General features: G+C 52.6%; 1 protein-coding gene across 2 annotated transcripts in view; it reads left to right on the top strand.

Annotated features, from left to right (window-relative positions):
- ETV4 (ETS variant transcription factor 4) overlaps positions 1-26,822 on the top strand; it is a 60,827-nt gene that overhangs the window by 21,631 nt on the left and 12,374 nt on the right. For both annotated transcript variants that reach the window (XM_074979196.1, XM_074979197.1), the window contains 4 exons: positions 5,722-5,775; positions 18,957-19,083; positions 20,561-20,719; positions 21,280-21,530. In XM_074979196.1, coding sequence (XP_074835297.1) covers positions 5,722-5,775; positions 18,957-19,083; positions 20,561-20,719; positions 21,280-21,530 — 591 coding nt within the window. The remainder of the gene's footprint in view (positions 1-5,721; positions 5,776-18,956; positions 19,084-20,560; positions 20,720-21,279; positions 21,531-26,822) is intronic.

The raw sequence follows: 26,822 nt of genomic DNA, 5'->3' as shown, positions 1-26,822 counted from the left end.
ACTTTACTAGTGTTTTTTTATGGAGGCAATTAGCTAGATGAGTTGATGTACCTCCTGAAAGACCTTGGTGTACCCTCAAGGGTACACGTACCCCTGGCTGAGAAACACTGGGCTAGGTGAACCTTTGGTCTAAACCTAGGTGGCCAGTGTTATGTTCTTATGTGTAGACATAGATGTTTCTAGCTTCTGGGACTTTGGCATATCTTTCCCAGCCTGAGTGTATCAGTCAGCAGCTACTTGCATGAGTATTGTGTTTGTGAGGAAAAATGAGCTCAAGTTAAATTGAGCAAACGCACTTAAGTAATCCTCTTGACTTCCATGAAAAAAGGAAAAGTAACGGAGGCCTGGCCAGCATGGCAAACTTAGGACAATGGAACCCACCTTATGTACACCTAATAATGTGTGTGCCTGCACTACCAGTCCACTTCTACTGACCTCACTCACCTGTAATGTCAACTTAATTGCTTCACCTCCATGGGAGATGTAGCAGTTACTTCAATGTTGATAAGTCTACAGAGGCCATGTCTACATTAAGAAGTAAAATTGATTTTACATATGCAAATCTAGCTATGAGAATTGCGTAGCTGGAGTCGACGTATCTAAAATTGATTTTTGCCACCGTCCTTTACTCCTCTTGACTGCCAGGAGATCGATGGGAGAACCTCTCCTGTTGATTTCCCTTACTCCTTGTGACTGCCAGGTCTACTGGGGTCAACGGTGGCATGACTGTTCAATTTAGCACATCCCCGCTAGGCATGCTAAATTGAATCCCAGCAGATAACCACCAGTGGGTTGATCTTCCCATAACATGCAGACATACCCAGAGAGGCAGTGTAGATGCAAGCATTATGTAAGTCGACTGAAATGACCTCCAGAAGCTATCCCACAATGCTCTGCTGTGACCGCTGTGGAGAGCATTTCAGCCTGTCTGCACAGCAGCCCCATACAAAGGGAAGAACCCATTCCCTGGGAACTTTTGAATTCTCATTTCCTGTTTGATCAGCATGGCGAGCTCGCCAGCCCAGCTGACCACAGCAACTCAGTGACCCAAATGTGCTCCAGCCTGGATTTCACAGGAGGCACGTGCTCTCCTTGGTCAGTGGAGAGAAAAGTGTGTGCAGGCACAGCTCCTGTCCAGCCACAAGAACGTAGACACCTAGGAAAAGATTATGCGAGGCTTGGGGGAGAAGAGCTCCAGCCGGGACTTGCTACAGTTCCATGTGTGATAATCCAAGAACAAGGACGTACTAGAAAATAAGGGAGGCGAACCACCCTCCTGGTTCTGCCCCACTGATGTGCTGCTTCTACAATGAGCTGCCTGCCATTCGCAGCAGCGACTCCACCACCACCCCCAAACACAGCAGGGACCCCTGCCAGAAGGCTGAGGCCTGGGCCAGGCAAGCAGGGGAGCCATTCTCCCTGAGACCCAGGAGCTATTTTAATCCCAGAGCCCAGCCAGTCACAGGACAGCATGGTGGCTGGGGAAGGCACCTCTCATGAGTGTGCAGTTCCAATTCCACGTTAGGGGTTACATGCTTTCTTCCTATTTTTTACATATGAAGAAAAATTGAGGTGCTTATCTGCTTCATGGTGGCCACTCAAGCTAGGCAGAAGGTGGCCCTCAGAAAAGCCTGTGTGTGTGCACAGGGATAGTCTGGGAACCCTCCTTGGAGACCTTCAGGACACTTCCATGGAGGTCCTCTGCAGTCTCTTGCAGAAGGTTTCCAAGGAGGGTTGTCTTGTTTCTTCCACTGCAGGAGGGCACTTTCCCATGTCTCTCCAGTATTAACTCTGCTGGCATCACTGTGGTATGCAGCCTAAGAACAGGTCTGTACCCAGACACAGCAGCAGCTGCTCCCTTGCTGCTGCTGTCACCCTTAGGAGACATATGTCACATAGGGTCACCTCAGGGAGATGAGGGGAAAGTTTTCAGTACAAGCACTTGAACCACAAACATCTGAGCATGTGTAACCCAGGGTGGTTTCCAGGTACTTTGACGGTGATTTCCCTGACATGCCAGTGGTTTTGGGGAAGGGAACTCAGAATCTGTTAGTCTAGACCAGGGGCCAACAAAACCCGGCACGGGTGCCAACAAAACCCGGCACGGGTGCCAACAAAACCCAGCACGGGTGGCACGCGAGCCAATTTTCTTAGGCACGTGAGGCCGGAGCTCAGCCCAACCCCTCCTCTCCCATGCAGCTGGGAGCTTGCTCAAAGCCTGTGGACTAACAAAAGACCAGCTAATGCTACCAACCACCACCACCTATGTGATAAAGCTCAGCCTCTTCGTTTATCTCTGAATGAAGCTGTTGTAAGTAGGACTATTCGTGACTTTAAAAAGTATCACTGGCACTCGAACTGCACATTGTGGCCAGAAGGTCACGTTTTGGTCAACCTTGGGATGGTGGCCGACCCCTCGTCTAGAGCCACCGCTACCTGCAGCTTTGAGGGAAGGGAAGGTGTTCTCTCAAGGCAGCATTCCTCTTTCACACCCTCCAGAATGGCCTCAGACAAAGACCCCCTTTGGGAGGCTGATTCCTGGTCCCTGGTCTCAAAGCATCATCCATGTTGCTCTCAACACAGGTTTCCCACACTGTAGCATAAGGCCCGTCACTCATAGCGCTGGCTGTGCTCACCATAGCAGTGGAGAAGACTCATGCCCCGCCCTTGTCAGCCCCATCCTCGCCCTGCTCCATCCTTCCCACCTCTTCCTGGGGAGCAGTACAGTAGTGATGGTGAGTGTGGGGGTGGGGACAACGGTAGGGGTGCGCGACCCCCTGTGAGCCCCCCAACCTATCTAGTCTGCATAGCAAATAGATTCTTCGACTACCTGAGCATCCTAGTTATGCTCTGGCTCGCACCTGAGTGTATTAAGGAGCAGGATTTTTAAAGAGCCCTCTTGTGCCCGACGCAGGGGAGGCCCTGCCAGTGGTCACCTGGGGCTCTGCAGGCCTTTCAGCGGCCAGGCCTTCAGTGTGGCCTCCCCCCTGGGAGAGAGGCATTGGCAGATGAGAACATGGAAAAAGAGAGCATGTGATGACGCGTGCAGCGAGATAATGAACACCTCCGGGGCCACAGAGCCTGGAGGGGTTTGTTGTCTGAAAAACTGGACATGGGCTTGAAGAGCAGCCCAGGAGCAGGAGCAGGTCCCATGAGATGGAGTGCTGTGGATTAGGAGGAACCAGTCAGGCATGTTGAGGCGGGCCTGCCGGCAGGGGGGAGGACTGAACAGCAAAGGGGGCAGTCGCCCCTGGCTCTGATGATTCAAAAGGTCCCAGGGCTCCTCCCAGCTGCCACCAAACTAATGCAGGAGCGGTGGGTGGCCGGACCCCCAGATCCTTTAAATTGCTGCTGGCGTGGTGCACAGCTGGGCTGGGAGGGTAAGAGGACACAGTGTGCCCTGGGTGGTGCTGCGGACTGGCTGCTCCAGCCCCTCCCCTTCTGTCTGAGGCCCCTCCCATTCCAGGACTGCAGAGCCACCCCCCCCCACACACACACATTGCCCAGGGGTCCGGCAATCTCTCAGCTCCCACAGTGTTGAGGTGTCTAGGTGGGCTCCAAGAAAAAGAGTTGGAAGCTAGACTCCCTCTGCAGCCTTTGCAGAACAGCTCATGAGCACTGCCCTGTCCCCATCCCTTTCCCAAAAGGGCCCCTGTGGGGGTTACAGTGTCCCTTCCACTCAACACCAGGGTTCGTTGTAAGCTGAGCTCTTGGGCAGCCGCCCAGGAGAGATTCGGGTGCCACCCAGATGATTAGCAGAGTGCCTGGAGCTGGCAGCCTGTGTTTCTTCTGGTGGTGCACATCCACACATGCCTTGGGGCACGTAGCAAAATTTATTCCACCCATGGATGGATAAAACGAGAAGGAATGAACAGCCGCCCCACTTGTATCCCACCGTTTGCTCCCAGTTATATTATTTCCTTGGGTTTTCAGTTGCTTTATGTTTGTGCGGTAAAAATCAGTGTGTTGAGCATGCAATATTCTTTCTTTATTCCAAGCAGGAGGCTCTGAGGGCAGGGAGGGGAGGTGCAGGGAAGCAGGTGCAATGGAGGGGACGGTATGGAAAAGCACAATGAAAATAAGCCGTTCTCATTACTAACCTGGGCTTCCAAAGCCTCCTGGAGATGCAGAGCTCCCTGCTCAACTCATCTCATTGGCCCTGTGGCTGGCTGCCAACCATGCAGCCACCCCTGCAGAATGTTTCTCCCTTGGCTCACCAATATTATGGAGCTCCCAGCAGGCTGTGATAACTGTGGAGATGCTGCTTCCAGTGATGTCTAACCTAGGAAGCAAACTGCTCCAGTGACCCAAAGGCACATTCCACCCCCATGCTGCACTTGCTCAGCCTGGTATTGAACTCCTCCTTGATGCTGACCAGTAGCAGTGTCCTTATGTAACCATCCACAGGCAGACTTGAATGTGGGACCTCTGGATCTTAATGCAGGAGCCTCTAGAGCAGGGGTGAGCAACCTTTCCGAAGTGGAGGGCTGAAATGTGGCCTTGTGACCTCTGCTGGTGATCCTTTTTAAAGTCACCGATAGTCCGACTTACAACAGCTTCATTAATAAATAAATTAAGAGGTGGAGCTTTCCCACGTAGGTGGTGGTGGTGGTTGGTAGCATTAGCTCATCTGTGGCTAATCCACAGGCTTTCATCAAGCTCCCGACTGCATGGTGGGAGGCAGGCCAGGGCTGAGCGCCTGCCTCATGTGCCAATGAAAATTGGCTCACGTGTCACTCTTCTTATTTGTGCCAGAGGTTGCTGACCCCTGCTCTACAGTTTGAGCTAAAAGCCAGATGGATCCCAGCTCAGGCTGTAGAGGAGACTCATTCTTTCTCTAGGTAAATGGTCTAGGTACCACCCCATGGGACAGAGAAGCACACCTAGGTGTGTGGGTTACACTTACTTCTGTACTGCTGTTTTCAGAGCTGGGCTTCCAGAGAGTGGCAGGTCCTGACTAATGGCCCAGCTCTGCAGGCAGCAGTGCAGAAATAAGAGTGGCAACAGCATCCCACATCATCTGTCCTGTGCTGCTGCTGGCACTAGCTCTGCCTTCAGAGCTGGATTCCTGGCCAGCAGCGGCTGCTCTCCAGCTGCCCAGCTCAGAAGGCAGCACCACTACCAACAGCAGTGCAGAGGTAAGGACAGCCGTCCTGCAAACGCCCCCCACGCAACTCCTTTTTGGGTCAGAACCCTACCATTACAACGCAGTGACCTGTCAGCTTTACATATCTGAAATGATGAAATTTACCATTTTTAAAATCCTATGATTGTGAAACTGACCAACATGGATGGTAAATGTGGTAGAGCCCTACCCACGAGGCATTGCAAGCTCTTCCCAAAAGCCACTGAGGCTAGTTGCATTATGGACTAGCTACCATGATGCACTGCTCCGTGCAAGCACTGCTCACGAGGATGCGGTGCATGGACAAAATGAGCCTGGTGTGGACACACCCAACCGACTTAATGACTGTGGCAGCTGTACGTCTGTTTAGTTTGAGTCAACCTAACTGTGCAGTGTAGAGCTGCCCTGGCAGTGGTGACTCTGCAGGGAGAAGAATTGCATCAAAATGCTTGTAATCCCTAAGAGAAACCAGCCCTGGGTCCCAGACAAAAGCTCTGCTCTGGCACCGATAGACTCACTTCTACCTGCCTGTTTATTACACCTTAGCAAGTACCAAATCTAATTCTCACCATCTCTCTCTTTTTCCCCTTCTGCAGCTCAGGTTCCAGACAGCGATGAGCAGTTTGTGCCTGACTTTCATTCAGAAAACTGTAAGTACCATGGGAATATGTGTATTGGGAAAGGTCAGGATATTCAAAGTACTGCACTTAGGCAGGAACAATCAGTTTTACATACAAAATGGGAACGGACTCCCAAGGAAGGAGTCCTGCAGGAAGGGATCTAGGTGTGGTAGTGGACCACAAGCTGAGTATGAGTCAACAGTGTAACACGGTTGCAATAAAAGCAAACATCCTTCTGGGTTGTATTAATAGGGGGTGTCATAAGCAAGACACAAGAAGTATTGTGCACTGATTAGGCCTCAAATGGAGTACTGGGTTCAGTTCTGGGCCCCACATTTTAGGAAAGATGCGCAGAAATTGGAGGAGGTCCAGAGAAGAGCAACAAAAATGATTTAAGGTCTAGAAAATGGGACCGGTGAGAGAAGATTAAAAGAGTTGGGTTTGTTTAGCTTGGAAAACAGAAGACTGAGGGGGAACATGATAGTAGCTTTCAAGTAACTAAAAGTGTGTTAGAGAAGGGAGGGAGAGAAATTATTCTCATTGGCCTCTGAGGATAGGCCAAGGAGTAATGGGCTTAAACTGCAGCAAGTGAGGTTTAGGTTGGACATTAGGAAACATTTCCCAGCTGTCAGGGTGGTTAAACACTGGAATAAATTGCATAGGGTGGTTACAGAATCTCCATCATTGGGGATATTTAAGAGCAGGTTAGATAAATATCTAACAGGGCTGATATAGATGGTGCTTGGTCCTGCCATGAGAGCAGGAGACTGGACTTGATGACCTCTTGAGGTCCCTTCCAGTTCTAATAGTCTATGATTCTATGTTTAAACCAACCCAATGTGTCTGTGATGAGATCACTGTGCCAAATGGGGTGTCAAAGCAAAGGCATTAGCTCCTGCCTGCACCACCCAATGCAGAGGGATAGGGACCACCTAGCCCCTTGTGCCCAAGACAAAAATACCCTTACCCAAGCCCAGTCACAGGCATTTGGTACATTCCCCTAACACAAAGGTGGCAGATGCAGGTGGTGGTGAATTAGGTGATTCTGGCCAGCGAAGGAGCATCATTAGATGAGCTGCAAAGACAGAACCTTCACCTACTGCCACCAAGCAGAAGGCATGGGGCATGGATGGAGATATTCTCCCTGCAGGAAGGGGAGAACAGGGGAGATAAGAAATGGGGGGAGAAATCCCTCTTGAGTCATTAGTCAGTTATTTTCTGTTGGGTTCTTATTGCCAAAGCGAAAGTAGGATCTGAACAGGAGCAAAACTGGGGTCTGCGTTACACCTGTCATCTGCTCCTTTGACTCTCCAGAGGTGGGCGCATACCTGCCTTTGGCTACCACTAGAAAGCCGTGTCTACACGTGCACGTTACTTTGAAGTAGCGGCACTAACTTCGAAATAGCGCCCGTCATGGCTACATGTGGCGGGCGCTATTTCGATGTTAACATCGACGTTAGGCGGCGAGACGTCGAAGCCGCTAACCCCATGAGGGGATGGGAATAGTGCCCTACTTCGAAGTTGAACATCGAAGTAGGGACCGTGTAGTCGTTGCGCGTCCCGCAACATCGAAATAGCGGGGTCCACCATGGCGGCCATCAACTGAGGGGTTGAGAGACGCTCTCTCTCCAGCCCCTGCGGGGCTCTATGGTCACCGTGTGCAGCAGCCCTTAGCCCAGGGCTTCTGGCTGCTGCTGCTGCAGCTGGGGATCCATGCTGCATGCACAGGGTCTGCAACCAGTTGTCGGCTCTGTAGATCTTGTGGTGTTTAGTGCAACTGTGTCTGGGAGGGGCCCTTTAAGGGAGCGACTTGCTGTTGAGTCCGCCCTGTGACCCTGTCTGCAGCTGTGCCTGGCACCCTTATTTCGATGTGTGCTACTTTGGCATGTAGATGTTCCCTTGCAGCGCCTATTTCGATGTGGTGCTGCACAACGTCGATGTTGAACATCGACGTTGCCAGCCCTGGAGGACGTGTAGACGTTATTCATCGAAATAGTCTATTTCGATGTCGCCACATCGAAATAACCTACTTCAATGTAGGTTTCACGTGTAGACGTAGCCGAAGTGTGGTAAGAGAGCCCTTGAGGAGCTGGAAACCTTCTAGTGACTACGTCTGCAGCACTTTGATAACCGGCGCTGGTTTAGGCTTCTTGGTGCTGCCCAGACAAACCCTTGGGAGACACTGCATAACAGCTGATCTTACCGCTACAGACTGGGCCATCCTTGGGCATGTGTCGCATCGGGCAACACTCAGTTTGCCAAGGGACCTACGGTGGGGTTGACAGCTGCTGCAGGCCCCTGGAAGTATGAGTATGAGCAACCAGCCTGACTGTTGTTCCCTGTTGCAAGATTAATTCAGATGAGAATCCATTTAGGCCCTGAAAATATCCCCCTGTGCCACATACACAGGCTGGGGTCGGCACTGGGGCCTCCTGGAGTAGAGAAAGGGACAGGGCATGAAAGGAGAGCCAGAAACCCCTGGGTTCTTTTCCCAGCTCTGCCAGTGACACGTGTGTGACCTTGTGTCTGGGTCCTCAGTAATGTTCCCTCTAATTTTTTCCATTTGGGATTGGAATACATTTTGTTGCGTGCACTGAGGCATGTGCAGATGTGCACCACCAATAGGGTTTGAGTATTGGCCTGCTGAACCCAGGGCTGTGAGCTCAATCGGTGAGGGGCCATTTAGGGATGTGGGGCAAATAGATTAAAGGAAATCGGTCAGTGATGGTGCAAGGTCCTGCTGTGAGGGCAGGGGACTGGACTCTGAGGGTCCCTTCCAGTTTTATGAGACAGGTATAACACAAGCTTCTGGCTGCGGGCGCTCTGCTAATCCCCTGGGCGGCACCTGAATCTCTCCTGGGCGGCCACCCAAGTGCCCAGCTTACAGGGAACACTGGTCCCCAACTAGCAAGTAGTCGTCCTTCCCAGGGCTGTTTTGCAGGGCCTGCCGAGAGCATGGAGGATGGAAGCGCTCTGCCAGGATGGAGTGAGCACCAGGGCTCTACACACGGCCAGCTTCCCTGGAGATGCACTAGCTGCACTGTATCAGCCCCTCCGTCGCGAACGGTAGCGCTGTGTTGGAATGAGGGAGGCTGATAGGAACGTTCCCACACACCTGGGCAAACATATGCTGGCGACTGGTTCTTTGACCTTTTCATGAACGCAAGGATCAGGCTAGCGCCTGGCTACAATAAGGAAACCAAACTCTCCGGAGATCTGAGTGGGGTGCGGGAGATGACTCACTGGGGTTGCTGCAGCCGCTGCATGCAACCCCCTGTCCCAGGTAATCTCCTGGCCCTGTTGTTGGGGAGGGGGAAAGGGTGAGGCAGAACAAGAGAGAATGGGGCTGGGGGGAGATGGGTTGCTTAAGGCCCCGTCTCTGCTATGGCAGGACCCTGCTCATCAGCTCCAGAGCCTGGGTTCCCCTCCCCTTTTCTGGGCCTGCTCCTGGAGAAAAGGCTGAAGCATTTTCTCTGGTGGGTCCCCTCTCACCCTGGCTGGGAGTTGGCTTTGCAGAACGGGCCCAGTGTGTGCACTAAGTCATCTGACTTCTTTCTTCCTCCTGCTGACCCGGAGCCGAGGCGAGGGCTGGTCCCATGTTTCCTCCCGAATGAATGAGCCAGTTGTAATGCGAGAGCCGCTTCCAGCTCTCGGGGGCCGGAAAGGGTCGACCGCTCCTAGCGCACTTTGCTTTGTGGGGCTTGAATGGAGTTCAGTGTGCTGGGGCGGGGGGGTGGTTTCTCTCCCTAGGCAGCAGCATTTTTGCAACGGCTGCTGCTGTTTCTGTTGCCACTGTAAAGCAAATTGAGCTGTGACAACACCCAGTATTCCCAGGCGGCCTCCTATCCAAGTGCTATCCAAGCCCACCCCTGCTTAGCTTCTGTGATCAGACAAGCTCGGGGTGTTCAGGGTGGTATGGCCATAGAAGGGGAAGGAGCACCCGAGATAGAGAGAGAGAGCACGTCCTGGGCAGGGAATTGTGTGCACAGATCTCATGCTTCCAGCGCTGAATGGCTCCAGATGTGGGGCAGGCCCTGGGAGGAGGGGGACTGGACGGTGCCAGGAGGTGTTTGTGCACGGGTGTGCTGCTGGACAGGGGTTTGGCTGTCGGATCATGTCCTCAGCCCAAGGAAAGGGAGCTGTCCTGCTGGGGTGGGTGCAGTTTGTGCTGATTTCTACCCAACCATTTGACTCCCTGGGGGTCTGCAGTGAGGAAAAGCACACAGGCTCCTCTCCTCTGGGCTGACAGCCAACCCCGGAGAAGCAGGGGAACATCCTAGCTTAGCTATCAGTGCTCATCTCTTGCCAAATGGGCTGTTTGGGGTAGTGCCCAGGTGTGGCCTGGACCACCCTGGAGTGATAAGTCATCCCCTCCTCCAGGCCCAAACTTGGGCATCTTCTTATTTACCATCCAGGGGCCACACACACTGAAGATTTAAACTCGGGACTTCTAGCATCTAGGCAATGTTTTCCACTAGGCCATGGCAAGGCAACTAGCCACGGCCTCCCTTCTTGCAGGGAAAGTGCTCTCTGCTGTGCCCTGCTCCTGACTTCTGCCGTCAGTGGGGACACTGACTAGCTTACAAGCTACGGGTAATCAGGCCTGCCAATGGAGGCGGTGGGAGTGAAGGGGGCAGGTGTTCCAGGACCCAGGCCCTTTTGAAGTGCTGTGGCAGCACAGCTCAGGGGCCAGTGCCGTGGTCTGGGGCAGAGGTAAAGGCTGAATGCCCTAGGCCCCGCCCCTTCCATCCTTGGCCCCGCCCCTCCCAGGGCACAGCTCCATCTCCCCTCCCAGCTTGCCCCAGAACCTACCGTGGCCCTTGGCCCTGTGGTGGTACCTGTACTGAGTCCTTACACGGCAATCCCAGCCCTTTTTCCAGAACTAGGCCCCAGGGCAAAGTCTCTGAGGCTTTGGCTGCTACGAGCTCAGCCCCTCTCAGCTCTCCGGCTTCCAGTCCCAAACTAGCAGAATCCTGCACTTCCTTGCTCAGAGGATCTTTCACAACCTCCCTGCCTGCCCTCTTCCTGCACTTCCCTTCCTCAGGAGTGTCGTCTCCTGCTCGTTATAAGCAGTTGCCCTGCTCTCTTCTGTGGCTGTGGGCACTCTGCCAATCAGCCCATAAGTGGGAGACCCACCCAAGTACGGCCACCCACCCACTTCTCCTCCAAGTTGGTCATTCATGGGAAGATCAGCACATCTGCAGCATCTCACGGAGCAGGAGAGAAATACCGAGGGCCTACTCGGCTTTCAGCTACAACAGCACAACCCCAGACTAACACCATGGCGTTGCTCCAGACGTAGGCTGCTGAGATCAACAGCTGAGATGCTTCCAAGCCATTGTTTCCAGCAACAACCGCTCATGAAAATGGAGGTATTAGTCCTTTAAATGCTACTAGGTGCTCAGTAAGGCACTAGGAGTGCTCCAAGCTGCCTCCTTGTGCCACGGAAAAGCCACGGTGGCTGGGTAAGAGAAGTCCTGCTGGCTACGACAGAAATTAAAGAGATGTACTACAGTCGGCAGTAAACCTCACCTGACGGGCTTGGGGCATCGCTTCTGTTCTTCCTGGGCGGCAGGTCTTGGGGGATTGTTCTCCTACCTCAGGGCACTTAGGAATTTCAGATTTAACTCTGACTTCTTCTTGGTGGAGGGCGAGAACATCACCCTTCACCAGCTGCTGCAGGAGGGCCGAGGGCACAGAATAATCCCCCTGGGCAGAGCTCGGGGTGGATCGTCTCAGGGAGAGCTGGGTGCTATTGGCAAAGGGCCTGGCATGAAGCTGAGTGGCCAGTTAGGCTACGTCTACATGACAGTGATCTGTCGACAGAAGTTACTGTCGGAAGATATCTTCTGTCGACAGATCACGTCCACGCTAAAAAGGGGCTCGAAAGGGTGATCCGCTCTGTCGACGGAGAGCGGCTGCACTGCCTGGCCACTTTCTCAACAAAACAGCCAACCGGAAGCTCAGCAAACAGGGCTGGCTGGTGAACTGGAAGCCCTGGCTATTGACAGAGGATCCCCTGGAGCATCTACACGGTGCTACTCCTCATCGCAGAGCGGCAGAACGCTGTTGGTGGAAGCGTCGAGATTTGTCGACAGACTATTGACAAAACCCATTTTGTGTGTAGACACTCTGCAAGTTTTGTTGACAAAACCCTCTAGGATAGCCATAGCCCTAAGGTTAGGTGGGGCTGAAGTAAACTGAGCAAAGCCTTCACTGATCAGTACTTAATCTTGCCTGGGATTATAATAGGGTGATCTTTAAACACCTGAACCTCTGGGAAGAGAAGTGGTAGCTGCTGGAGTGGCTGGAATTTTTAACTCGGAGTGAACTGAATGAACAGAAGGCAGGGACAAGAGGACACATCTCTCCGCGCGAACCTCTCCGCTCCTTGTGCTTCTTCTTCTGTTTCTTCCCCCCTTCTCACTTGATGCCCAAAATGGGGCTTATCCCATGCAGCCCTTTCTGTCCTGCGTCCAGCGATGACTTCAAGGCAAAGTCAGGAGTCTCTTACCTTGTCCAGACAGCTTCCTGTGGCCCTCCACCTGGGACATGCTTCGCCAAAGAGCCTGCGAGGAGGTTTTGCTCCCTGCTGGATTGAATTATGCATAAGAAGTAACAATACCCGCAGCCCACTTCCTGACCCTGTAAACTGCAGCCCACGTTTGTTATTCATTACACTCTAGCCAGCTCCGAAGGGCTTCTTCCCACCCGCGTCAGGCCAAAACACTGGGCTGTCGCGATGGAGATGGGACAGAATTGTTGGCTTCTTTGCTGGGTGGTTGCTGGGGTCTCGTGGGCTCTTTCCGCTTCAGGCTCTTTATTGATCTGGCTGCTGTAGCCTGTGGAAGCAAAGGGGAGCTCCCTGCCAGAGCCGCTGGCTGTGCTGGTCCACAGCTAGAGGGCAAAGCTGCTAGCAGGCAGGAGAAAGTTGAAAGTGCAGTGCGCTGGTATGAAAGGGGCCAGCAGGGGGTGGGGCTCTGATCCAGCCCCCTTACCCACAGTACTTCTCCATGTGGCCAGGAGCAAAGCCCTAGGCATACAGGGCCAACAGGAGAGCACCCAACAAATTGGGCCAGCAGCAAAGCCTCTGCACCCCTAATTCCCTTCCCATGCCCATGGGCGCTGCCCTTGCAGCTCTCATTTGGCTGAAAACAGGAGCAGTGTGGGGCAGCGTCACCAACCTCTTCTGCCGCTTCAAAGAGCTCCAGAAACCTCTGCTGCCGAAGTAGTGGTGGTAGCTCCAGCTCCAGGCCCTCTTGAAAGGATGGGCTCTGCTCCCTTTCGCCTGCCCCGTCAGTGGCCCTGACAGGGGTAAATGCCCCTCTAGATCTGAAACCGCTTCTAAGCATAGTCCACTCTAGCTGTGTCTACACGTGCATGCTACTTCGAAGTAGCGGCACTAACTTCGAAATAGCGCCCGTCGTGGCTACACGCGTCGGGCGCTATTTCGAAGTTAACTTCGACGTTAGGCGGCGAGACGTCGAAGTCGCTAACCTCATGAGGGGATCGGAATAGCGCCCTACTTCGACGTTCAACGTCGAAGTAGGGACTGTGTAGACGATCCGCGTCCCGCAACGTCGAAATTGTGGGGTCCTCCATGGCAGCCATCAGCTGGGGGGTTGAGAGACGCTGTCTCTCCAGCCCGTGCGGGGCTCTATGGTCACCGTGTGCAGCAGCCCTTAGCCCAGGGCTTCTGGCTGCTGCTGCGGCAGCTGGGGATCTATGCTGCATGCACAGGGTCTGCAACGCGTTGTCGGCTCTGTGGATCTTGTGGTGTTTAGTGCAAGTGTGTCTGGGAGGGGCCCTTTAAGGGAGCAGCTGGCTGTTGAGTCCGCCCTGTGACCTTGTCTGCAGCTGTGCCTGGCACCCTTATTTCGATGTGTGCTACTGTGGCGTGTAGACGTTCCCTCGCAGCGCCTATTTCGATGTGGTGCTGCGCAACGTCGATGTTGAACATCGACGTTGCCGGCCCTGGAGGACGTGTAGACGTTATTCATCGAAATAGCCTATTTCGATGTCGCCACATCGAAATAGGCTACTTCGATGTAGGCTTCACGTGTAGACGTAGCCTCTGTGTTTTAAGTTAGCATGCAAAGGATCAGGGTTAGGAGGGCTGGCCGTGTAATGTGTTATCGTTAGGGACCAGAGTGCACGCTGTACTGAAAGTAAAGGGGATGGGTCACGGTCTTTATGAAGCTGGAATGCTGCAAATCAGCTGTTTGTGGCTGTTCCAGCTCGGGGAGGGAGGGGCAGGAGTAGGAAACGTGGATTTCCTGTGCCCCAGAGCGGGAGAGGTCATAGGGGACGGGGCAGACGGGGGTTCTGTGCGCCACATGTGGAACCCCAGTGAGCCACAGGCTGCTGCGGCCCACTGGGTACCTAGCACGTTGGTGCTGGCAGAACCAGGAGTGGCAGGTTCTTGAGCAGTTGGGAGGTGCAGCAACGTGTGCGCGCAGCCACAGAGAGACTGATGGGTAACATGATGGCACACTGAAAATTAGACCGGATGGAACACGGGTCCCCAAGGGGTGGACTATGCGTGACGCGGCTGAGCCTCTCCAGCCCTAATTAGCACATGAAACCTGTCTTGCAGTGATAGACACAAAGGAGCTTAGTTTAACAAGTATCGGAGAGGTTGCCAAGTTAGTCTATAAGGTGCCACAGGGCTTGTTGTTTCTGAAGAGGCAGGTTAACGGGTATTTTGGAGCATAAGCTTTCGTGGGCAAAGACGCCCTTCATCAGATGCTTCGTCTCTGTTTCATGCTCCTCACTGAAGCCTCCTGCCTGCGAGCTCCCCCAGGCGTCTGGCTGTCTGCTGAGTCCTGGCCATTCCAGCCCTGCTGTGCATCTGATGAAGCGGGTCTTTGCCCACGAAAGCTTATGCTCCACAATATCTGTTAGTCTATAAGGTGCCCCAGGACTTCTTGTTGTAGTTTAACAAAGAGACTGTGAAGGGGGTGACTTGATTCTAGCTGACGAGCTAGGAAGACTGGAAGAATTGGGTTTGTGTCGTTTGGAAAAGAGAAGGCTGGTGGGGACATGACAGCGGTTCTCAAGTACCTAAAAGGGTGTTAAAAGGAGGAAGGAGAAAAATTGTTGTCATCGGCCTCTGAGGACAGGAGAAGGAGCAATGGGCTTAAACTGCAGCAAGGGAGGTTTGGGTTGGACATTAGGAAACGCCTCCTAACTGTCAGTGTGGTTAAACACTGGAATAAATTGCCTGGGGATGTGGTGGAATTGCCATCATTGGAGATATTTAAGAGCAGGTTAGATAAACACTTCTCGGGGATGATCTAGATGGTGCCTGGTGCTGCCTTAAGAGCAGGGCGCTGGATCTGATGACATCTCAAGGTCCCTTCCAGTTCTGTGATTCTGCGGTAAGCAAAGATTTGTTAATGGGCTCGTCAGTCCAGCAGGTGAAAGGTCTAACGTGAGCCAAGGGCTGAAAACGGAGGGGAGAGGATAAACCAGCTGTGTGTGGTTAACAGCGAGAGGGCGTGTTACGAGGGAACATTCTGGCTTGCAGTGGTTGACCGGCTCTGTCGTAGCTTTCCTTGCTGCGATTGTCAGTGTGGGGCTGTGGGTTTGTACTGGATTTTTGCACCCTCGCTGCAGGGATTCGGAATGAAGACCATTTCCTAAAGATCTGCCAAAAGTGTAATGCACAGGGACTGACTGCGTGGCTTCAAAGCACCCAGCGCTTTACTGAGCTGTCACTTCCTAGGCAAACTGCAGCCGGTGCTGCAGACTCTTTGAAGTGCTTCAGTAGTGCTGCTATGTGTGGCTGTTAGGGCTGGGGGCTGTCCAGCCCACAGTCCAGGCTGCCTTAAGGACTTGTTGTCCTAGGCCCCACCCATCCACCCTTGTCTCCGCCTCCTTCTGGGGGTGTGAGGCCGGACCCCTCCCACTTTGTCCTAGAGTGATGGTTGCCCCTGCTGTTTACATGAACAACAAGAAGTCCTGTGGCACCTTAGAGACTAACAGATATTTTGGAGCATAAGCTTTTGTGGGCAAAGACCCGCCTCATCAGATGATCTGTTAGTCTACAAGGTGCCACAGGACTTCTTGTTGTTCTCGACGATACAGACTAACATGGCTACCTCTCTTATAGTTGCTATGTACATGATTCTGTTGGGCCTTTCTCTAGATAGCTGCAGTCTGGCACAGTGCTTTGTTTTAAGTAGACAATGAAAAATAAGGGGGCTGGGGAAGCTGGGGGGTTACCTCCTTCTTCGCAGCCAAAGGTTCCTCCTCTGAACTCCTCCAGTGCCCTAGTTCAGTGGCTGCTCATGAACACCCCTAAGCATCGCATGTCCTGTCACCCCACACTCTGAAACGTCACACAGGCTGTCCCCTGATGCTGTGGGGGGGAATGGTGTGGTTACACTTAGGTGGCTCTCGGAGGACAGCCTGAAATTGTCAGTGTGACAAAGGGGCATCTTGCTGATACTGCTTCTTGGGAAGGGGCTTTGACCCTCCAAATTAAAAATGGAAACACTTTTGCATGGGAAGCTTTGACCTCTGAGTCCCAGGGTCCTGTGTAATGCTGCCCGTACCAACCTTTGGCCAGAGGCCTTGGATAAAATTTTCAAGAGCCCCTAAGTGCCTTAGAAGCTGAACTCACATTGCAAGTGAGTGGTATTTAGATGCTTCACTGTCCTCAGCCAGGGGTAGGTGTACCCTTGGGGATACACCGAGGTCCTCCAGGGGGTGCTCGATATTTGCCTAGTTTTACAACAGTCTACATTAAAAAAAAAAAAACACTAGTCACGTGAGTGCAATCTAAAAGTTCATTCAGACAACGACTTGTTTCTCCTTCTTCCTATGCCTTACGCTGCAATGTCAGTACATATTTCTATTCCTATTCATTTGTTTGGTAATAAGATAATAGAAAGTCAGCAAATTGTCAGTCGTGGTCTTGTGGGATATTTTTGCAGGTTTTTGCAAGTTGTTTTTAAGTCAGGTGCAACTTGGTGGGATGCAAAACAAATCTGACTCCTGCAAAGGATATGGTAATCTGGAAAGGTTGAATGGCACTTGTTTCAAGACCTCAGATTACCTCAGGAGCATATTTCTCAATGGATGGTACATGTACCCTTAGAGGTAAGCAAGAGAAGTCTGGGGTACTTTATAATTTTTTTTAAAAAGTGGTACTTTATTAAAAAAGGTTGCAAAACGCTGGTCTGCTCTAAGTCACTTGGACATGGCATTTAGCCTCCTAAGACACTAAGAAGCTCTTGCAAATATTAGTCTTTTTTTCCTTTGCATCACTGTAGCGCTAAGCAGTGAAGATGGCTCAGTAAGAGTAATAATATTTCCCCGTGGACATCCTTCAGCAGCCGGTGTTGCTGTTTCTATGGTAACCGTCTTAAATTGTTTGTCCTACAGGACAAACTAGCTTATCATGAAGTTTACATCACGAGACGGTGCCAGTACAGTGTGGTACACTAACAATAGAGTGGTAACAGAGAGGGAGCCGTGCTAGTCTCTATACTATCGAAACAAAAAAGCAGTCAAATAGCACTTTAAAGACTAATAAAATAGTTTATTAGGTGAGCTTTCGTGGGACAGACCCACTTCTTCAGACCACAGCCAGACCAGAACAGACTCAATATTTAAGGCATAGAGAACCCAAAACAATAATCAAAGTTGACAAATCAGAAAAATAATTATCAAGGTGAGCAAATCAGAGAGCAGAGGGGTGGGGGGGGAGGGGAAGTCAAGAATTAGATTAAGCCAAGTATGCCAAAGAGCCCCTTTTATGCCCCAGAAAATTCCCATCCTGATTCAAACCATGTGTTAATGTGTCGAATTTGAATATGAAAGAGAGTTCAGCAGCTTCTCTTTCTAAAGCAGACTGAGAATTCTTTAAGATGCAAACTCTTAAGTCATTAACAGAATGGCCCACTCCATTAAAATGTAGACTAACTGGTTTGTGGATCAGGAATGTTTTCATGTCTGTTTTGTGCCCATTAACTCTTTGTCTGAGAGAGTTTGAAGTCTGTCCAATACACAAAGGATCTGGGCATTGTTGGCACATGATGGCATATATCATGTTAGTAGAGGAACATGAGAATATGCCCATAATTCTGTGAATAACCTGAATAACTATGGTCTGAAGAAGTGGGTCTGTCCCACAAAAGCTCACCTAATAAATTATTTGGTTAGTCTTTAAAGTGCTACTTGACTGCTTTTTTGTTTTAACAATAGGGTGGTGTTATTCCTAAAATGCTGTGAGCACCCAAGTGAACTTGAGAGGGTGGTTGGCAGGAGGCAAAGCCAGATCTTAGGGTTTAGGTGTTGCAAAGCAGAATATGAGTGTTACCATTAGGGTTACGACACAAAATAGACTCCCACACACTGGGTTGACTGTCCCCACCAAGTATTGAACTGCTTTGTTATATACCTACCCTCCCTCTTCACAGCATGCCCTGGACTTTCAGGGCATGTCTACACTACAGAATTATTCCGATTAGCTTATTCCAGAGTTGTTATTCCAAAAGAAGCTATTCAAGAATAATGTGTCCACACCACACTGAAGTCCAAAAATAAGCAAAACTTATTCTGAAATAGTGTGTCCACACACATGGGAGCCTATTTTGAATTAGAGACCCAGGAAGCAGTGCTTTAATCCAAAATACTGTGTCTACACAGCAGCTTTATTTCAGCATAACCTCTTCTAGACTATCTTATTTTGAAATAGCACCATTGCCTGTCAGCATAGCCCCATTCCGAAATAGCTATTCCAGAATATGCACTATTCCTCATAGAATGAGGTTTATAGAACTCGAAATAAGCCATCTGCTCTTTTGAAATTATTTCAAAACAGTGGTTTTGCTGCATAGACGCTCACAAAGTTATTTCAAAACAGTGACCATTAGTCTGAAATAACTTTGATGTGTAGAAACACCTTAAAAGCGTAGATAATCCCTTCCCCAGATTTGCGTCTTTAAGGGTCAGGGTGCACTATGAACCTAATTCAATATCAGACAGCAGCTTGTGCAAACAAAGGAGTAGGGAGGGGCATTTGGGACAAAATTTGGGACATTCTAAAGAAAAGTTGCACGTCTTGTTACTCTGCAGCGCCTCGAGCCAGGTGAGGTGGTCAGGCCGTGCGCAGGTGCCTCTCAGGTGCGTTAGTTTCTCTGCCTAGTGTCTGTCCAAGCTCAGGAGGAGTTGTGACTTGACAGTTTGTTTCTCTCTCTCAGTAGCTTTTCACAGCCCGCCGGCAAAAGTTAAGAAGGAGCCACACAGTCCCTGTTCGGACCCAGCACTGTCCTGCAGCCAGAAGCAGCCATTCCGGTACCGCAATGGGGAGCAATGCCTTTATGCCAGGTAATGCCTCTGGCTTGCAGAGGGGAGGGGAGGGTAACTCAGTAAGTGTGACTGAGTTTTGTCCTGCGAGATTGCTGGGTCTCTGCTGATACACGAGTGTGAACGGGTGGATGGGTTACTTCCCATTCAATGCTGCATGCCTGGCAGTCTGGTGGTACCCTCAAATATTCTGCAGGAGGGTTCACTCCCTAGACCAGGCATGGCCAATCTGCCACCCTCAAGCCACGTGCGGCTCTTTGAGCAATGAAATAAGGCTCCTGCTCAGAGCCGCACTGGGACTGCTCACGGCTGCTCTGTGCATGATCCCCAGCACATGGAGGCAAGCAGCTCTGGTGTGTCCCAGGCCCTGAGTTAGAGTAAGGAGGCAGGGGGTTGGAGGGTGCCTGGCTCGGGGGAGGGCAAGAGAGGGGGACTGGGTTAGAGTGGTGGGCAGGGGGTGCCTGGTTCTGGGGGAGGGGGAGGGCATTGAGCCACGTATTGTATATTTATTTTTATATATCTACGTCTATCTGTATTTATTTTTATATAGATAGGCGTATAAAAATTAATATATAATGTGTATAACAGAGTACTGTCTGTACTCTGGCCACAGCTATTTTGGCTCTTAATCTCTAACTGGTTGGCCACCCCTGGCCTTGACAACCAGTGCCGGCAAATTTATTTGGTCAAATAAAACCTTCCCCCTATACATCTCGTAGAGCTGGAAGGGACCACAGGAGTCACTGAGTCCAGTTGCCTGCCCTCTTGGCAGGACCAAGCACCATCCTTTTTTTTAAAAAATGGATTTTGACCCAGGTCCCTAAACGTGCCCCTCAAGGGTTGAGCTCACCACCGTGTGTTTAGCAGGCCCATGCACAAGCCACTGAGCTATCCCTTCCCTCCTTGGTACTGCTTTGCCGTAGCCCTGTCCTCCATCCCTGCAAAACACCTGCATCTCCTCGTTAGGATCTGCTCTGCCCCAGGATGCTTAGAAGAGTTCCCCTCTTCTTGCTGGCCAGATATCTTTCTAATCCACCCTCATCCCTCCCTTCCTTTCCTTGTGCTGACCTCTCCACCGTTCCTCTACATCTTTGTATTTGCCCTGTCGGCCCTTCATCACCCATGCGTGGCCCTCCCAACCCAGGTTCCCTCTAATTTTTCCCATTCATGAGTGGAATAAATTTTGTTATGTGCACTGAGGCATGAGCGGATGGCCACCACCAATGGAAACACATTCTACTGGCTGTGGACACGGTGAGCGCTCTGCTGCTCAGCTGGGCAGCATCTGAATTTCTCCTGGTCGGCTGCCCAAGCGCTCAGCTTACAGGGAACCCCCTCTGCAAAGTGCCCTGACTGTGAGGAGGGGGAGTGGTAATAAGGAGGGAGGTTCCCTCGGACAGCTGCACTGCTGGGTCCCTGTGGTGCACTCTTGCCAGGTGACTGGGATGGGTCACAGTCCAGAGATCATAACATTCCAACATCTGTTTGACTGTCCCAGTGCCTATGACCAAACCGGACACGTTGGACTCAAGTCCCCAAATCCAGGAACCCCGATACAGTCACCACCTCAACATTTCCCTCGCCCGGATAGGAGCTTCCTGAGCCCCCGGGGGCCCTCCCAGCCCACCTCCAGCCGTGGCTATCTCATGGAACACAGGTGAGTGAGCACAGCCGTGACGAGGTGGTAGACAGCCTCTGACAAAAGGGGCTTCCCTCCCCAACACTCCATTGACCACCCCCCCAAAGCCAGCAACCATATGCCAGCCCTCTTCTTCCCAGCCTGGGGCCAAAGCTGCTGGCTGGCGGCCAAGCTGGGGAAGACAGTTGGCTGAAGCCCATTCAGCTCCTTTGCTGTCTGCAGGGCCATCGTGGGCGCAGGACAAGGTGGGAAAGGAAGCTCTGGAAGGGCCAAGGGCAGAAGGGGCTGGGCCAAGGGCAGAAGGGGCGGGGCCAAGGGCAGTCAGGAGCTGCTTCAGAGCTGCTGTGGCTGGAGGTCCAGGGTCCTTTGAAACACCGGTCCCTGAGGCAACTGCCCTGTTGGTGGGCCTGCTTGCTGTAGATAGTGTCTGGCGTATGGGAATCGCCTGTATGGTGCCCTTTCCTTGCTACAGCACTGTGCCTGTGTCAAGGTACAACCCCCTAAGAGCTTAGTCTGCCCACCGCTGCACGTGGGTCCCGAACAGGGAGTCACCCCATTGGCTATTTCCCCCACTATAGCTCTGTCTACCAGCCAGCTACGGAGATGTGCCGTTCCTTCCCCTCCTCTCAGGCCATGGGCCAAGAAGCTCCGGTGGCCTACCAGCGCCAAATGTCCGAGCCTTGTCTGCAGTACCATCAGCAGGGCTTTAAGCAGGAGTACCATGACCCCATGTACGAGCAGGCAAGCCAGCCGGACGGCAGCAGCGGCCACCGGTACCCAGCGGGAGTGATGATCAAGCAGGAGCAGATGGACTATGCCTATGATTCAGGTAGGGCGGGGGGATTATCCTGACTCAAGCAACACATGTGGGACAGATGCTGCTGGGTGCCCGGGTTCCCAGGGCACCTTCTCGGTGGTTCTGAAGGGGCATGTTTGTTCAGGCTTTTCATTGCCATGCTATGGGGCAGCAGCTTCTACTCTGGGTCCCATCACCGGCACAGAGCTCTGCTCCACTGTCGCCTCCAGCTGTGGCTAGGTTCCCACCTCTCCCAGACCGGATGTATCTGACACCATTTGCAGCATTGACATCCCGTGCGGGAGAGTTGGCAACCCTAGGGGTGACCCCAGCCTGGGGTGCTGGGGGGGTGTGAACAGATGCGATGGGGGGGTGCAGCTCAGCTCTGCCAGCCTAAAACTTGCTCCAGTGCCATGGTCCTGGGAGCAGCAGGGAAAGAGCTCTGCACAGTGCACCTTAGAGGAAGGGGCTTTGGAAGCTCATTTGCTTTAGCTCGTCCAAGAGATGGTGCAGAAGCAGCTTGATCCCCGGCCATGACCCTGCCCAGGAATGACGGCGCTGACAGAAAAGGCAGCACTGATGGCAGGACGAAGCTAGACCAATGCCCACTGGGAAACAGGCCCACAGTTTTATGAGGGTGGGTGATTAGCCACTGAACTGGTTACCCAAGGGCCCTGTGGATTCTCCGTCTTCTCATGGCTTTGATTTGAGCCTGGGTCTCTTTCTAAAAGACAAGTATCAGAGGGGTAGCCGTGTTAGTCTGGATCTGTAGAGCAACGAAGGGTCCTGTGGCACCTTATAGACTAACAGAAAAGTTTAGAGCATGAGCTTTCGTGAGTTAACTCACTTCTTCAGATGCTGGTCCTGGAAATCAGGAAATCAGGACCAGCATCTGAAGAAGTGAGTTAACTCACGAAAGCTCATGCTCTAAACTTTTCTGTTAGTCTATAAGGTGCCACAGGACCCTTCGTTGCTCTTTCTAAAAGACAGGCTCCCACCCAGCGGGGCTGGCAGCCACCGCAGGCCCTGAGGCGAGGCGGGAAGGGGGCCCGGCTCCATGGCCAGGAGCAGAAGGGGTGGGGCCCTAACAGTTGCCTGGGCTGTGATGCTCCCCCACAGCCACGTGGAGCAGCACTGCCTTGGCACTTCAGAGGGCCCCGGAGCTCCAGCCACCGCCTCTGCCAAACCAGCTCAGGCACAGTTACCTCCTTTCCCCCAGCGCCATGGGTGGGCCTGCTCCCGCCCACCCAGCATGTACTGGGCAGATGCAGAAATTACTGGGTGAGGACCTGTGCCAGGCAGGAGGTAGGGTTAGATGCCCAGACGATGCATTTGGGCCTTGACCTCTGGGAGGCGGTGAATCGGACTGTCCAAGCTGCAGAAGGGGAATCTCCCCAGCTGCAGTGGCCCAGCAGGAATGGATGTGATTAGTGTATTATTTCAATCTGCATACTGCCTGGGGCAAGGGTGGCCAACCCACGGCTCACCAGCTGCACGCGGCTCTTTGAGCCACTAAAGGCGGCTCCTCCTCGGAGCTGTGCGCCAGGAGTGCTGGGTGCATGTGCCCCAGCGCTTGGCGGGAGAAGCACGTGATGGGGACGGTGGCTCCGGTGAGTCACTGGCATCAAGTTGGAGCCGGGGGAGGAGGGGAACTGGGGGATGCCTGGCTCCGGGGGAAGGAGGGGGATTGGGTTAGAGCAGGGGAACTGGGGGGTGCCTGGCCCTGAGGGAAGGGATGGGGACTAGGTTAGAGCAGGGGGACTGGGGGTGCCTGGCTCTGGGGGAGGGATGGGGATTGGGTTAGAGCAGGGGGACTGGGGGTGCCTGGCTCTGGGGGAGGGATGGGGATTGGGTTAGAGCAGGGGGACTGGGGGTGCCTGCCTCTGGGGGAAGGATGGGGATTGGGTTAGAGAGAGGGGCTGAGGGTGCCTGGCTCCGAGGGAGGGATGGGGATTGGGTTAGAGAGAGGAGCTTGGGGGTGCCTGGCCCTGGGGGAAGGGATGGGGATTGGGTTAGAGAGAGGGGCTTGGGGGTGCCTGCCTCTGGGGAAGGGATGGGGATTGGGTTAGAGAGAGGGGCTTGGGGGTGCCTGGCTCTGGGGGAGGGATGGGGATTGGGTTAGAGAGAGGGGCTTGGGGGTGCCTGCCTCTGGGGGAGGGATGGGGATTGGGTTAGAGCAGGGAGACTGGGGGTGCCTGCCTCTGGGGGAAGGATGGGGATTGGGTTAGAGAGAGGGGCTGAGGGTGCCTGGCTCTGGGGGAGGGGAACGGGGCAGGCATTAAGCCACACACTATCTATCTATCGATCATTGAATCAAAATAAATATACAATACGTGGCCCTTTGCACTCTCCCCATGGCTCTTACTCCCTAACTGGTTGGCCACCCCGGCATAGGGGTTCTTGGGCTCTATTACAGGTCACTGGGCTGCTCCCTAGGTCTCTCTCTGTCTTTTGCTTTTTTCATCTTGAGAAGTTGTTCCTCCCTCCTCCCCTGCCTGGAACCTAATCTCAGCAAGGCTGCCCTGCCAGAAGTCCTCATGGCCCTCAGAGCTGGGAATTAATGAAGCCTAATGCACAGTAATGCATGTGCTTTACTAGACTGTTATTGACAGTTTTAAGTGGTGGAGGGCCAGAGATGGAGGCCAAGAAAGTGGAACCTCTGCTTGGCCTTAGTCGGTCTGTTACCGAGGACTTTCCATGGGCTCTCTGGAGTAAATCCCTTTCTCCTTGAAAGATAAAGTGGAAGATCTTTGCAAACTAGCTGCTTTGGAGATGATGGCAATGAGTTTTAATTGTTTATAAACGGACTGCTGCCCTGTCCTGCCTGCTCAGCATCCCAGCAGATTCTGGCCTCTCCATCCCCCTGCAAAGGGCTACCCCAGTGCCGATTTAGTTTAGATTAGAAAAGAGAAGACTGAGCAGGGGCATGACAATGGTTTTCAAGTATCTAAAAGGGTGTTACAAGGAGGAGGGAGAAAAGTTGTTCTCCTTAACCAGTGATGATAGGACAAGAAGCAATGGGCTTAAACTTCAGTGTGAGAGGTTTAGGTTGGACATTAGGAAAAACTTCCTAACTGCCAGGGCGGTTAAACACGGGAACAAATTGCCTAGAGAGGTTGTGGAATTGCCATCACTGGAGATACTTAAGAGGAGTTTGGATAGATAGACATCCATCGAGGGGGGTCTAGATGATGTTTGGTCCTCCTGTGAGGGCAGGGGACCGGACTTGGTGACCTCTGAAGGACCCTTCCAGTTCTAGGATTCTGTGGTTCTAAGGCCAGGATGGCCCTGCACCACTGCAATCAATGGCAAAACTCTGTCCACAGTGCAGGATCAGGTCCCTGGTGAGCTCGGTGTGCAAGGAGTTGTGGAAGTGCCTTGCACTCTGAGTGTGGTACCAAAGACCCCCAGAAAAAGACTCAAATCCCATAGGCAGTCTTTGAGCCATGCCCTACCATCTGCCTGCTAACAGCAACGATAAATAAATGTTTGTCTTGTCAGAGAATGTTTCCTGGTAGGGCTGTGACTTTTGCAATCTGCAGAAATGCTTTGGCAGCTGGCCAGGCTGCAATTCCCCTTTCCGCCCACTGGATCTGGGAACAATGGGCAGGGCTCTCGCTTTCTGGTGCATGCTGAGTCCTGTTCTGGTTGGATTCCAACTGTGAGTCCGTGAAGGAAGGAGCCCATTCCTCTGCATCCAGACCTGTCCAGAGGTGCTGTAGGTCCCACCTTGTTTCTCTGCTTCCCTGAGGAGTCCTGGAGCCGCTTTATGGTTTTCTGTCTCCTCCACCAGCAATGTGAAATCACTAATCCAGCGTCCCCAGGAGGGTTCCCTCTATTTTTGTCATCCATGGGCAGAATACATTTTGTTATGTGCACCAAGGCAAGTGGAGACATGCTCCATCAATAGAAACACATGCTGCCCACTGCCGGTGGTGGTGGGTGCTCTGCTAATCAGCTGGTCGGCACCTGAATTGCTCTGGGGCGGGGGAGTCACCCAAGTGTTCAGCTTACAGGGAACCCTTGTCCTCCATGTGAATGAATAAGTGACAATACAGAGGGAACACATGAGCTGATTTTCGTTGGCACACGAGGCTCGTGCTCAACCCCGCGCCTCCTCCCTCATGTCACCAGCAGCTGGCTCAAAGCCAGGCTGCCTGTGGATTAACAAAAGACCAGCTCATGCTGCCAACCACCACCGACGCAGTAAAGCTCTGCCTTGTAATTTATTTATGAATGAAGAGGTTGTAAGTTGGACTATTAGTGACTTTAAAAAGTACCACCGGCCCTCGAACTGTACAGAGAGGTCAAAAGGTCAAATTTCGGCACTCCACCTGGGAAAGGTTTCTGAGCCCTGCTCTAGGTGGATTGCTGTCTTCAGCAGTCCCCAGTGCCAGATGCTTTTGCAGGCAATGTAAGATACCTTATAATGGACAGGCACTTAAAAGTTGGCTCATGCCCTGAAACAGAAGTGTTCCACATCCCTGTAACTCTATATTTTAATGCAACTCTGGATCATCTCATGATTCACATAAATACCGAACCCGGCTCAGCTCTTGGCCTCAAAAGATTGTGTGCGCTGTGTTCCATAGACTAAGGCTGCATTGGGTTAAAGAACGCTCCAGAAGGATGGCACCTTAACAGCTTCATTTGTCCCCTTGTTCCTGTGATAAGCAGGAGGTGTGAGATCTTTTATTAGACCAGCTGCTGCTGGGGACTGAGGCAAGCTTTTGAACTGGACAGAGCCCTTCCCCCGGTCTAGCAAAGATTACTCCAAGTGTTCTTGATGTCACGAGATTTCGTAGTGAAGGCACTAGGGACATCAATGGGCATAGGTGATGCATGAGGTTGCACACAGGGGTCACACGCACCCCTCTAGCTCCCTGTCTTCCTCGCCCCCCCACATTCACTGTCAATGCTGTGCTGCTTCCAATGAGTAGGGGGTTCTCCCCTGGAGTGGTGCAGCCTGAGAGCCATACCGCTCTCGGGGGAGCCGGGAGGAGACTGCTCCGCATGCAGCAGAAGCAGTGTGCAGGGACAGAGCAGGAGTGAGGGGGCGGAACGAGGGCGGGGCATGGATGGGGCAGAGCCAGTCAGGAGGGGCATGGGTGGAGAAGGGGTGGGGTATGGGCAGAGCAGGGGTGAGAGGAGAAGGACATGGGCAGGGGAGGGGTGTGGCATGTGGCCAGAGGGGGGCCCCCCCCCCGAATCCCCGCACCAGTCGCCTTTGTCCGTGTGGCTCTTGGTTTTGTCTGGCAGGTGCTTAGATACCGCATGGATGGGAGGCTGTCGTTCATCCCAACATAGGGTTGGAAAGCTCTATGC

Source organism: Carettochelys insculpta, chromosome 28, assembly GCF_033958435.1.
Source record: "Carettochelys insculpta isolate YL-2023 chromosome 28, ASM3395843v1, whole genome shotgun sequence".
NCBI classification, from domain to species: Eukaryota; Metazoa; Chordata; order Testudines; family Carettochelyidae; genus Carettochelys; species Carettochelys insculpta.
Note: the sequence above shows the minus strand (reverse complement) of the source record. Positions and strands in the feature narration are given on the sequence as shown.